Raw genomic sequence first — 12,802 nt, 5'->3', positions numbered from 1 at the left:
TCTGTGTGTGTGTTTTTCTATATATATATATATATATACACACACACACACACACACATATACATATATATACACATATACATATATATATATTCTTTTTATATTTATTGTTAATTTCATAAGTTATACTATATAATATATATATATGTGTGTGTGTGTGCGCGTGATATATACACACACACACACCCACACTTCACTACTATTTCTATAGTCACTAGATTGTACAAAATTTTATTTTTAATTTTAACTGAATAGGTACTTGGAATTGGAATTTAAATATCCTCAAAGAAGAATGGTAAAAGATTAAACATCCTTAAAATACATTTATCTGAGAACAAAACTATGAAAAAAGATAGCAAGCAGAAAAATATGAAATAAACATTTGAAAGTCACTAGACTGTAGAAGATTATACACTGCTACATGGCTGCATTTGGGGGATTCTAACAAAAATAACTATGGTGATATACAGTATACTGCTAGCATGATATGAAATGACTTGGAGACTGAGCTTCTGGTCAGACTGTGCTCTCAGAGTGTGTGTGTGTGTGTGTTTGTGTTTGGATGTGTGTTGTCTCTCACCGTGCAGACACCTGCTCTGACACACTCCTCCCCGCGTGTGACAAAACACTCTGCAGCAGCTTCACTGTCTGCTCCTTCATCCAGCCCACATCCTCCTGAATGTCTGGCAACCACTCCAGCAGTCTGAGACAGAGAGAGTTCAAGAAAATACATTTCAAAGTGTAATGGCATCTTTTTTTATGACTGAAGGCCAGTATCACTGATACCAATACTACTGATGTCTCTATAAAATTGCCCCCCCCCCCAATATTTAAGCATTGACTATAGTCATTCAACATTACAGTGTAAATGAGAGCTATCAATTTTAATAGACTTAATAGACTTAAAAAATAACTTCTAATTTAAGTGAACTTAAAACAATCTTCACATAAACCCATTATAATACATGTCATATTTACCTGTGCCCTTCAGCAGAAATATACAGAAATTGAAATTATCAAACACTAAATTCTAAATTAAATATAGATGAATCCTTAAAGCTATAAAAGCTTATATAAAAGCTCCTCATTTTTCTTTTGTTCTTTGATGAACAGACATCACAGCAGCTGGTATTTGGTATATTTTTAACGCGCTCATTTTGACACCACTAATATAAATATATATATATATATATATACTTTATTTATTTCAAATTTATACCACAAATTAATTTACATTCTACATTAGATGAGTATTGCATGAACATCTGCTCTGGTCATGTCCAGAGTTGTGATGAAGTCTGTACCTGATGCTCAGTGACAGAGCTGATTCTAGAGGAAGTGTGTACGGTAACAGGATGGCAGATGCCATTCTAACGGGCAGCATGTTGCTTAGCGACTGCAACAGACTCCGCCTCTCCCTACAGGCCTCCACCAGCGCTGAAGAGAGAACAACAACCACACAGTGAACATCTAACACATTACAACGCTGCTTCAGTGAATACCAGACTAGTTAACATAGTCCTGCTATCTGTCAGTACCTTTATGTACTCTAGGAGGCAAGTGTTCAAAGATGCGCTCCTCAATGCTGGAGAGATCCTGTGTTTCTCTGTCATCTCTGTTCTCTGACTCTTCATCATCCTCACTGTCAGACTCTTCCTCATCCTCTCCACCAGCTACGGCCAGCATACAGTGTGGACCTCGATACTGTAACAGACCTGAAACACACATACGCACAGTGAGGAAGAGAGCTGAGATCACTCATAAAGCGGCGGTTCACACAAAAAAGAGTTCCAAGATCTACTTGGTAAACAACACACAATTTGTATGGGCGACTTTTATTGGGTTTTTATGGCACTTTATGTCATTTATAGAGCTTAAGAGCTGTGAAAGTGGAGGAACATTCTACTAAATGAGTCATGCTTTTTGTCAAACATTTGCATAATGTTATTTAGAAAAAAATAATAGGGATACATACATAAAATATTTATTTGTGTGTGTGTAAAATAATAATAATAATAATAATAATAAAAAATAAAAATAATTAGAGGTCTTTCTAACACCAGTGAAACTCTTCAGCATCAGCCCGACTATCTGCTTCACTACAGCGGTGATAAAAAATTATCTAATAATAATCTAATCTAATAATTTTTTAGATGAGCCAGCAGACGGATAATAAACGCCATTCCATAAACATCCCGTAATAACTGCAATACCTGCCCATATATCCAGGAGTAAATGAACCGTATTGGTTTAGTGAAATATGCTGATGTAAAAAAACACAAATCTGATCACTGAAACATTTACGAATGACTCACCGTTCTTCTTCAGGAAGTGTAAAGCATCTCTGTATCCCTGCTTGCACATGTTCTTCATCACCTGAGGAGGAGGAGAGCAGGCAGTGTGTATTTTCAGGTTGTTTGAACAGGGACAGTGTTAACAGGTGTGTGTGTGTGTGTGTGTGTGTGTGTTACCAGCGGGTCGGGTGGAAACAGCGCTCTGGAGACTCTGTACAGGTTGGCCAGTGTGAACTGAATGGAGGTGTTGGTGAAGCGCAGCTCATGAATGTTGGTTGAGCTGATGTCTCGCGGACAGATGTCGCTTTCTCCTGAGAACGGAGACACCGTGATGGTGTTTTTCAGCTCGTACTGAGGCAAATTATCACTGATGCCACCGTCCACGTACCGCTGAGAGACAAGACACAGAGACAGTCTTATTTTCATCTTTATACTTTTAAATTAATTATTTCATTAATGCTATTTTCCTCAATGTGTTTCTTGAGACTCACTTGTTTGTTTGTTTTTTAATATTACTTGTTCACTCTAGTTGCACTGTAGTTGCCTAGCAACCTATATATAGAAACATATTTATAAAATGTTATGTACATATTTTGCAGATAACTAATCTATTTAACAAAAATGAATACATTAAGTAGATAATTAAATGCTATTAATTTAATTTGTGTATTTTTGCTCAAATTACTTGTTTATTCATTTTTAAATATTTTGCTTAGTTTACTCTGTAATTTAATTTAATTGCTGTGTAGCTGATTAAACAAAACAATCTATTTAACAAAAATGAATAAATTTAGAAGATAATTAAACAGTAATATTTTAATTTAATGTGTATTTTTTGTTAATATTACTTGTATATTATTATTCATTTTTGTTAAATACATTTAATTTAATTTAATTGCTGAGTGTAGCTAACTAAACAAAACAATCTATTTAACAAAAAGGTATGTAATTAAGAAATAATTAAACATACTTTATTTCATTTCATCTTTTTTCAGATTAAGTGTTTATTGTTGTTTATTTATTTTGTTAAATACATTGTTTAGTTTACTATCCACATTTCATTTAAACTTTAATTTAATATTTAATCCTTTTTTTCAGAGTGCAGCTATAAGCTAAACAATCTATTTAAAAAAATGCATAGATTATAGAGATAATTAAACTAATAATTTAATTCAATTAGTGCATTTTTGTTAATATTACTTGTTTATTATTGTTCATTCATTTTGTTAAATACATTTTTTAGTTTACTGTTGACATTTAATTTAATTGCAGAGTGCAGCTAATTAAAATAAATAAATAAAATGTAACAAAAATAAATATATAACTATTTAAATAAATTAGGAAGATAATGAAACACTATTCATTTCATTTAACGTTTTGTTCATTTTTGTTAATATTACTTATTTATGAAGTACTTGTCCATTGATTTTTCTTATTTGTCTTAATTTCTCACTCTATGCAAACACAAGACAGAACATCTAAACATTAAGATAGATTGGGGTGGCATGTGATGTTTATCATGTGATGTTTGTGATGTGGCATGTTTACTGCAGTGTAACAGGCAGAAGAGCAGAAAGAACAGCAGCTGTCAGAGCGCTGGCAGTCTAGTGAGATTTGCTGCAACAAACACACACATGCATGATTTGGGCTTCTTGTTACAGTAATCCCAACCTACACACACACACACACACACACACTGACTCACTCACTGACACAGGCGAGCCGTGTGCCAAATGAGCAAACACTGACTTATGGACACCAGCTCACTGATCTTCCTGATCTGACATCAGCTTCACCTTTTACCTCTCAATGACTAACAGCACTTCAACGGTCTGACTCTTTTCTTCTGGCTGCACAACACAATAACAACCATTAACAAACATAAAAATGAGTGGAAAGAGAACGAGTAAATCTCAAAAAAAAAAGAGAGGAAAAAAATGAAGCTTTTTCATTGTGACATTATTTTCGTGATAATTAACCACATTTTCCCCCTCAAATTTTCATTACAGTAATGTAAGAATAAAAGAATTATACATTATTAAAATGTAAAAAAATATTAAATTTTAATGAAAATAACGTGACAATGTTTACGATAATTAACCACATTTTTCTCTCAAGTTCCCATTACTGTAATGTGAGAGAATTTTTTTTTACATTTTTAATTAAAATAATATTATTATTTTCTTGATAATTAACCACATTTCCCTCATATTCTCATTACTGCAATGCAAGAAAAAAATGATACATTATTTAAATTGAAAAAATATTATTTTAGTTAAAATAATGTCATTATTTTCTTGATAATTAACCACATTTCCCTCATATTCTCATTACTGCAATGCAAGAAAAAAATGATACATTATTTAAATTGAAAAAATATTATTTTAGTTAAAATAATGTCATTATTTTCTTGATAATTAACCACATTTCCCTCATATTCTCATTACTGCAATGCAAGAAAAAAATGATACATTATTTAAATTGAAAAAATATTATTTTAGTTAAAATAATGTCATTATTTTCTTGATAATTAACCACATTTCCCTCATATTCTCATTACTGCAATGCAAGAAAAAAATGATACATTATTTAAATTGAAAAAATATTATTTTAGTTAAAATAATGTCATTATTTTCTTGATAATTAACCACATTTCCCTCATATTCTCATTACTGCAATGCAAGAAAAAAATGATACATTATTTAAATTGAAAAAATATTATTTTAGTTAAAATAATGTCATTATTTTCTTGATAATTAACCATATTTCCCTCAAATTCTCATTACTGCAATGTGAGAAAAAAAATAATGATGCCTGTTTTAAACTGTAAAGTATTTAATTTTATTGAATATAATGTTGTGACATTCTTTTTTTTATCATAATTAACCACATTTCCCCACAAATTCTCATCACTGTAATGCAAAAAAAATGATACAAATGATACATTATGATAAATAATGCCACAATGCAAAAAAAATCTAATGGTTCTAAAAAAAAATAGGCTTAATTTCCCTTAAACATTTTTTTTCATTATTATTATTTACAAATGAATAGAAAGTGGAAAAACTAAACACTAAGATGCTTAAAAATACACAAACAATACAAAATTCAAGGACAATCCCAAGAACTAGAGCAAAGATCAGAAAACTGTCAGCGGTCACTGAACCGACTAGTGGAGAGATGAGAGAGAGAACTCATGCTTTTACATCAAAAAAACTATTTCTCCTGGCACAACATCTGAATCCAAATCAACACAACAGCTTTCTCGACAAAAGCATCAATGAATACAGAAGATCTGCATTTCCCAACAACACACAACTTTTTAAAACCAGAACAGAAGTCATGCTTGCGCAAGCTTTCACAGCATTTTTGCAACATTTTGGAGTTCCGCTCTAATTTAGTGGTGTGTCTATATCAAACATCACCACCACTCATATTGAGTGAGTGACTTAAACAAACCAGAACACTTTACAATGGTTCCATTAGTTAATGCATTCAATAACATGAATGAACAATACATTTATTATATTACAGTATTTATTAATCTTTGTTAATGTTAGTTAATGAAAATATAGTCGTTCGTTGTTAGTTCACAGTGCATTAACTAATGTTAACAAGCACAACTTCTGATTTTAATAATGCATTACATTAGTAAATGTTGAAATTAACATGAACTAAGATTAATAAATGTAGCAGAAGTATTGTTCATTCTTAGATCATGTTAACTACAGGAGTTAACGAATGAACCTTATTGTAAAGTGTTACCATTCAAACTCCTAACAATAAGTAATAAACTCATCCTACATCACTCATTCAATAAATAAGCATTAATTAATTAATTTAATTTAAATTGTTTAGTCGACCAGCAGCACCAAATTTGGTGAGATTTGTAACAAGCACATGACTTGATGAAATGAAAGTGAGCACAGAAGGACAATCATATTGCAGTTGTAAATGAATTATGAGTAATTATATGGTGACTGGATACTTACCACTCCCTGCAGGGTTGGAGGGATCAGGCCACAGTACACGGGAATGTAAGCACTGCATACACACGCCTGTACACACATACACACACACACACACACACACACACACAATAAGCACACAAGGGATTTGGACATGAAACCATAATCCCATGTGATCTAAATGATGTGCATTTACTGTAAATATCATGAATCCAGGACTGTTTACAGCTGGGTATTAGAAGGTCATGTGAGTTGATTCTCACTAAACCTACTGCATGTTTTATTATGCATTTATAGCTTTACTGAATATGTGTGTTGTGTTTGAGTGTAAGCACGCACTTGCACGAGTTCCTCATTGCTATTGAAGTGTGTCACCAGCACGTTTTCTCCGTCCGTCACGCGGGTCAGAGAGATGCCCAGGCGGCCGGTGGCCCGGCTGTGGCTGTCGGGCGGCAGCACGCGGTGCATCACAGTCCGCATGATCTTCACCAGGTTGAAGGAGGGGTGCATGGGGCCTAGGAAGCGCTTTCGGGCTTCTTTAGCCACGTCAATGATGCCGGCACCCGCCTCTCCTGTCACAGGACCAGAAAGAGAGCAGTTAGTGATCGCACACTGGTAATAAGCAACAGGTGGATGTTGTGCCATTGCACATGAGAAGTGTAATCTTTGACATAGATACTAAATATAGATGGACACAGACAAGATGATAACACCATGGTATTGAGGGACTAGTGTATATGCGCATGGTACTCTTAAAAAATACCTGGGTATCAGTGTTATTTTAGTTTAATTGAGATATTATTATAGCTTTTACTTTTATATTTTTTGTTATCATTTTAATTTTCGTTAAAGTTTTAGCCATTTTGTCGTGAGTCATTATTAGTTTTTTTTTCATTTAAAAGTTCGTTTTTTACTGTTTTTTTAATGAGTCTATATAGTTTTTATTTATTTTTTTGTTATTTTAAATGAAATTAAATGTTGCCTTTGCAACTAGCTGAAATAAAATTAATTTATAGTATATTTTAAGCATACTTTTTAGATTTGATTTCCCATAAAGTTTATTCTATTCAGTAATGAAAATACAGTTTTTAAATGAGTCTATATAGTTTTTATTCATTTTTATTTATTTGTTGGTTATTTTAAATGAAATGAAATGTTGCCTTTGCAACTAGCTGAAATAAAATTCATTTATAGTATATTTTAAGTATACTTTTTAGATTTGATTTGATTTCACATAAAGTTTATTACATTCAGTAATAAAAATACAGTTTTATACCTAATTTTTAGCATGGTAAATATCCATAAACATGCCATTATACACTGCAAAATCTTTGTTGTTGTTGTTGTAATTAAAACAAAGATTATTGGAGTATGATTTACAAGACAATACAATTTCAGTCTTTCTACTTCAATATTTCATGTTTAATTCAATGTGTTACTTGACGTTTCTCTGTAATTATTTGTCAAATTTACCAGCAATTTCTGTGTGAAAATTGTTTTTCCAGTGTACCACAAAACACTGTAGCGGTGCTATGATAGAGTGATATTATAACACGGTGATACTATGGTATTTTAAAATACATCATGGCACCTGTACTTCTTCTTGTGAATATTTGTGACCCTGGAGCACAAAACCAGTCATAAACAGCACGGGTATATTTATAGAAATAGCCAGCAATACATTGTATGGGTCAAAATTATCAATTTTTCTTTTATGCCAAAAATCATTAGGATATTAAGTAAAGATCATGTTCCATGAAGATATTTTGTAAATTTCCTACCGTAAATAAATCAGAACTTATTTTTTGAAAAAAAAAAAAAAACCTCATGACTGGTTTTGTGCTCCAGGGTCATCACATTTCTGAAGTGGCTAATTAACAATTAAATTAAATTAATCTGAGTTTACCCAGACAGGCGCCGCTGACCAGCGCAGAGGCCGTGAGAGCGCCCGCCGACGCGCCGTAAATGTGACGCGCGTTGTCCACCAGAAACGGCGCGTGCTCCTGCAGACAGCTGGCCACTCCGATGTGATAAATACCCAGAAAACCACAGCCTGCGAAAGAGATATTCCACGGAGAGTCGAGGGGGAACATGTCGATTTCTTCTGGAAACTCTTTAGATAACGTCAATAGATCCTTCTGGATGAACAGTTACTTTCGTTTACTTTCGTCTGTCACGCGCCTGATGCATCGCGGACGATCCACACAGTGAACTTCTAACGTTTATAACGACCTAAACACTAACGTCCTGCGATTTAAAAGTCTCTAATGTGATGAACAATCACTGACGCAAGCATCTTGAAGCTGTTTTCTCCGCTAGCTTGTTAAATAACTAAGTACGGTGACCGGTGTTTTGACGCGCTTGTCTCCGTCGCAAAACAGGTCACAAACGTAATCGGGGAGGGCGGGGCTTGTTGACATTGGGCGTGGCTGAAGCGATATTAGCCAATCAGAGGCTGCGCTCATGGACCCCATCCACGTTCTCCTTTCTCTCAGCTGTCAGCGCGCTTATCAGCTGTTTTGTTATGGAAGCTTTTGTGAAGCTTTTAATGACAAGGTCATTTTGATTTTTAAATATCAAAATATTTTAAATATATAATATGTGACCATGGACCACAAAACCAGTCATAATGGTCAATTTTTTGAAACTGAGATGTATACATCAACTGAAAGTTGAATAAATAAGCTTTCCATCGATGTATGGTTTGTTAGGATAGGACGATATTTGGCTGAGATACAACTATTTGAAAATCTGGAATCTGAGGGTGCAAAAAAATCAAAATATTGAGAAAATCGCTTTTAAAGTTGTTCAAATGAAGTCCTTAGCAATGCATATTACTAATCAAAAATGAAGTTTTGATATATTTACGGTAGGAAATTTACAAAATATCTTCATGGAACATGATCTATCCTAATGATTTTTGGCATTAAAGAAAAATCGATCATTTTGACCCATACAATGTATTGTTGGCTATTTCTATAAATATAGGCTAATATAGGTGCTACTTATGACTGGTTTTGTGGTCCAGGGTCACATATAACATTTAAATATCTATATTTTTGCACGATTGTTTGAATTTTGCTATTAAATGTCGAATAATAAATTAAGTACAGATATGTATTTTTTTCTTTCAATAGTATTTAATATATCAAAAATGTATCAGTGTCAATAAACAGCAGGTTTCCTGCAGTTTGACCACTAGTCCCTATACTGTATGTTATTTGAATGGTGTTTTCCACCTTTGTACAGTGTTTTACAACATATCTTACCAGGGATCCTCCCAAATGACATGGTTTTAAAAATATGTCCTCTCTGGGGACTGTAGAGGACAGGATACTCTGCAGTGTACTGTTTTGTTTGCAGTGTTCTTCTGATGTATTTAAGTGCAGCTGTGTCAGGATTGCTTGTGTGCATGCACTCATGGGACACGGGAACATTCTCCCATGAAAATGTGTTTTGAGTTTTGGGATGTCGAAGAGTTCAGAGTTCACAGGGCCAACACTACAAATGAACAAAATAATGTTTTCATCCCATCCAACCACGATTCCACAAATCGATTTTCTGGGCATCTTTCCTTAAATTCTTTCCATGCCCGCCAGCGCACATTGCAGTTTGTACAAAAACACATTTGTCATGGTTATATATAAAAGCTGTTTATAAAGTTATGTTATATGATTTACAAATATTTACAAACTGAATCTCAGTGATATCATTTATTTTATGTTGCACTGTGAACTTTTGCTATTAAAAATGACTTATAGAATAAATTAAAGTTGTGAGTTTATGTCTATAAGTGACATGAACAGCATTACAACTTCATATATTTCATATATTATGTCCTGTGACTGGTCACCATTTATTTTTGGGTTTTCACGATTTATTATTTTATTTCTGCCTCCACCTCTTCACTTTAAATGGTCCTGCTGTGTTTCTGACAAGGTTCTCTCAAAGTTATGAACAAACGTTATAACATAATAGCATTCATTCGAAGTTATTTTTCCTCAAAATATAAACGAAAACCTTTAAATGTTAGCACAACAACTTACATTGTAACATTACATTATTTAAACATCATGGAACGTTTTTCTGAAAAGTTTTAGCTGGACATTCGTACAGGGCCGGATCATTAGTGGTGCCCCGGGCCCCTGAAATCACAGATTTGGGTCCCCCTCACTCCAGGGAAGCAGTATTTCAGCTGGGCCCTCCCTCTGGTCTGGTGCCCGGTAAGCCTGTGTGTTAATACAGCCAAGCATTTCTCTATCATTTTTTAAAAAGTTACTTGTTTCAGAATGTTCCGAAAATATGTTCTCATGACGTTTGCAAAATGATTCTTTTTAAAAAAGCCTGGACATTTTGAATGTTCAGAGAACATTCAGAAATAGTATTTTCATATCTGGGAACATTAGCAAAATGTTCTTAGATCATATTTTTCTTTGCTGGAAGTCTCTCAATTAATATGAGCTAACAAGAACTGCATGCGTGTATAATAAATGTATTAGAACTGGATCATTTTTCCTCAAAATATAGTTTTAAAAAAATTATTTTGGGAAATGTTACTACATGGTTCACTGAAGAAGGCTTGCTGCCGAAATGTCTGATTGTCGATTGCTCTGTTTAAAAATTAAAATAAATGACAAGTCATTAAAAGGATACAGCGAGTGCGGATCCCTTACTTTGAAAACTCAAAATATAATATGCATAGATTATAGATTTTCATAATTATCATTATATAGGCCTAATATATAATGGGCCTAATATTAATTAACAGTATATAGGCATACACACACACAATTATTAAATATTACATATATAATTGTACGACACTGCTGAAACTGCATGCAAACATATTTTCAGTCTGGAGATGTGGAGTCTTTGGGTTTGTTGCTCTGGATATTTTTAGATCTCAGTGAATGGACTATTCTGTTCGCTCTGTTCCTAAAAAAGTATGTAGTGAAATGACAACATAAACCATATCCTTTAACCCACATTTGGACAGCACTAAACAGAATCTCAGGAAAATATTTTCCTGGAGAGGTCATTTATTGGGCATTTGTTTTGAAGACCAATCTGGCATACGATTTAGCATAAAACGGATTTTTAAAAGAATAAATACTTTAATAATTGATTTTATGCCTGCCTCACCTTTCACCTCTTTTCCCGAATAATAAATTAAGTACAGATATGTATTTTTTTCTTTCAATAGTATTTAATATATCAAAAATGTATCAGTGTCAATAAACAGCAGGTTTCCTGCAGTTTGACCACTAGTCCCTATACTGTATGTTATTTGAATGGTGTTTTCCACCTTTGTACAGTGTTTTACAACATATCTTACCAGGGATCCTCCCAAATGACATGGTTTTAAAAATATGTCCTCTCTGGGGACTGTAGAGGACAGGATACTCTGCAGTGTACTGTTTTGTTTGCAGTGTTCTTCTGATGTATTTAAGTGCAGCTGTGTCAGGATTGCTTGTGTGCATGCACTCATGGGACACGGGAACATTCTCCCATGAAAATGTGTTTTGAGTTTTGGGATGTCGAAGAGTTCAGAGTTCACAGGGCCAACACTACAAATGAACAAAATAATGTTTTCATCCCATCCAACCACGATTCCACAAATCGATTTTCTGGGCATCTTTCCTTAAATTCTTTCCATGCCCGCCAGCGCACATTGCAGTTTGTACAAAAACACATTTGTCATGGTTATATATAAAAGCTGTTTATAAAGTTATGTTATATGATTTACAAATATTTACAAACTGAATCTCAGTGATATCATTTATTTTATGTTGCACTGTGAACTTTTGCTATTAAAAATGACTTATAGAATAAATTAAAGTTGTGAGTTTATGTCTATAAGTGACATGAACAGCATTACAACTTCATATATTTCATATATTATGTCCTGTGACTGGTCACCATTTATTTTTGGGTTTTCACGATTTATTATTTTATTTCTGCCTCCACCTCTTCACTTTAAATGGTCCTGCTGTGTTTCTGACAAGGTTCTCTCAAAGTTATGAACAAACGTTATAACATAATAGCATTCATTCGAAGTTATTTTTCCTCAAAATATAAACGAAAACCTTTAAATGTTAGCACAACAACTTACATTGTAACATTACATTATTTAAACATCATGGAACGTTTTTCTGAAAAGTTTTAGCTGGACATTCGTACAGGGCCGGATCATTAGTGGTGCCCCGGGCCCCTGAAATCACAGATTTGGGTCCCCCTCACTCCAGGGAAGCAGTATTTCAGCTGGGCCCTCCCTCTGGTCTGGTGCCCGGTAAGCCTGTGTGTTAATACAGCCAAGCATTTCTCTATCATTTTTTAAAAAGTTACTTGTTTCAGAATGTTCCGAAAATATGTTCTCATGACGTTTGCAAAATGATTCTTTTTAAAAAAGCCTGGACATTTTGAATGTTCAGAGAACATTCAGAAATAGTATTTTCATATCTGGGAACATTAGCAAAATGTTCTTAGATCATATTTTTCTTTGCTGGAAGTCTCTCAATTAATATGAGCTAACAAGAACTG

The 12,802-nt window shown here is 33.6% G+C and overlaps 1 protein-coding gene across 1 annotated transcript in view; it reads right to left on the bottom strand.

Moving 5' to 3' along the window:
- The window catches only part of LOC107726855 (patatin-like phospholipase domain-containing protein 2), a 9,193-nt gene extending 556 nt beyond the window's left edge, over positions 1-8,637 (bottom strand). The window contains exons 1-8 of the mRNA XM_016536557.1: positions 8,169-8,637; positions 6,602-6,834; positions 6,287-6,352; positions 2,472-2,684; positions 2,316-2,376; positions 1,539-1,715; positions 1,305-1,437; positions 581-703 (exon numbers count right to left, since the gene is read on the bottom strand). Of these exons, the coding sequence (XP_016392043.1) occupies positions 581-703; positions 1,305-1,437; positions 1,539-1,715; positions 2,316-2,376; positions 2,472-2,684; positions 6,287-6,352; positions 6,602-6,834; positions 8,169-8,355 (1,193 nt within the window). The 5' untranslated portion in view covers positions 8,356-8,637. The remainder of the gene's footprint in view (positions 1-580; positions 704-1,304; positions 1,438-1,538; positions 1,716-2,315; positions 2,377-2,471; positions 2,685-6,286; positions 6,353-6,601; positions 6,835-8,168) is intronic.
- Positions 8,638-12,802: the final 4,165 nt, after the last annotated feature.

The sequence above is a fragment of the Sinocyclocheilus rhinocerous genome, unplaced genomic scaffold (assembly GCF_001515625.1).
Source record: "Sinocyclocheilus rhinocerous isolate Xijiao unplaced genomic scaffold, SAMN03320098_v1.1 scaffold2863, whole genome shotgun sequence".
Classification (NCBI taxonomy): Eukaryota; Metazoa; Chordata; class Actinopteri; order Cypriniformes; family Cyprinidae; genus Sinocyclocheilus; species Sinocyclocheilus rhinocerous.
Note: the sequence above shows the minus strand (reverse complement) of the source record. Positions and strands in the feature narration are given on the sequence as shown.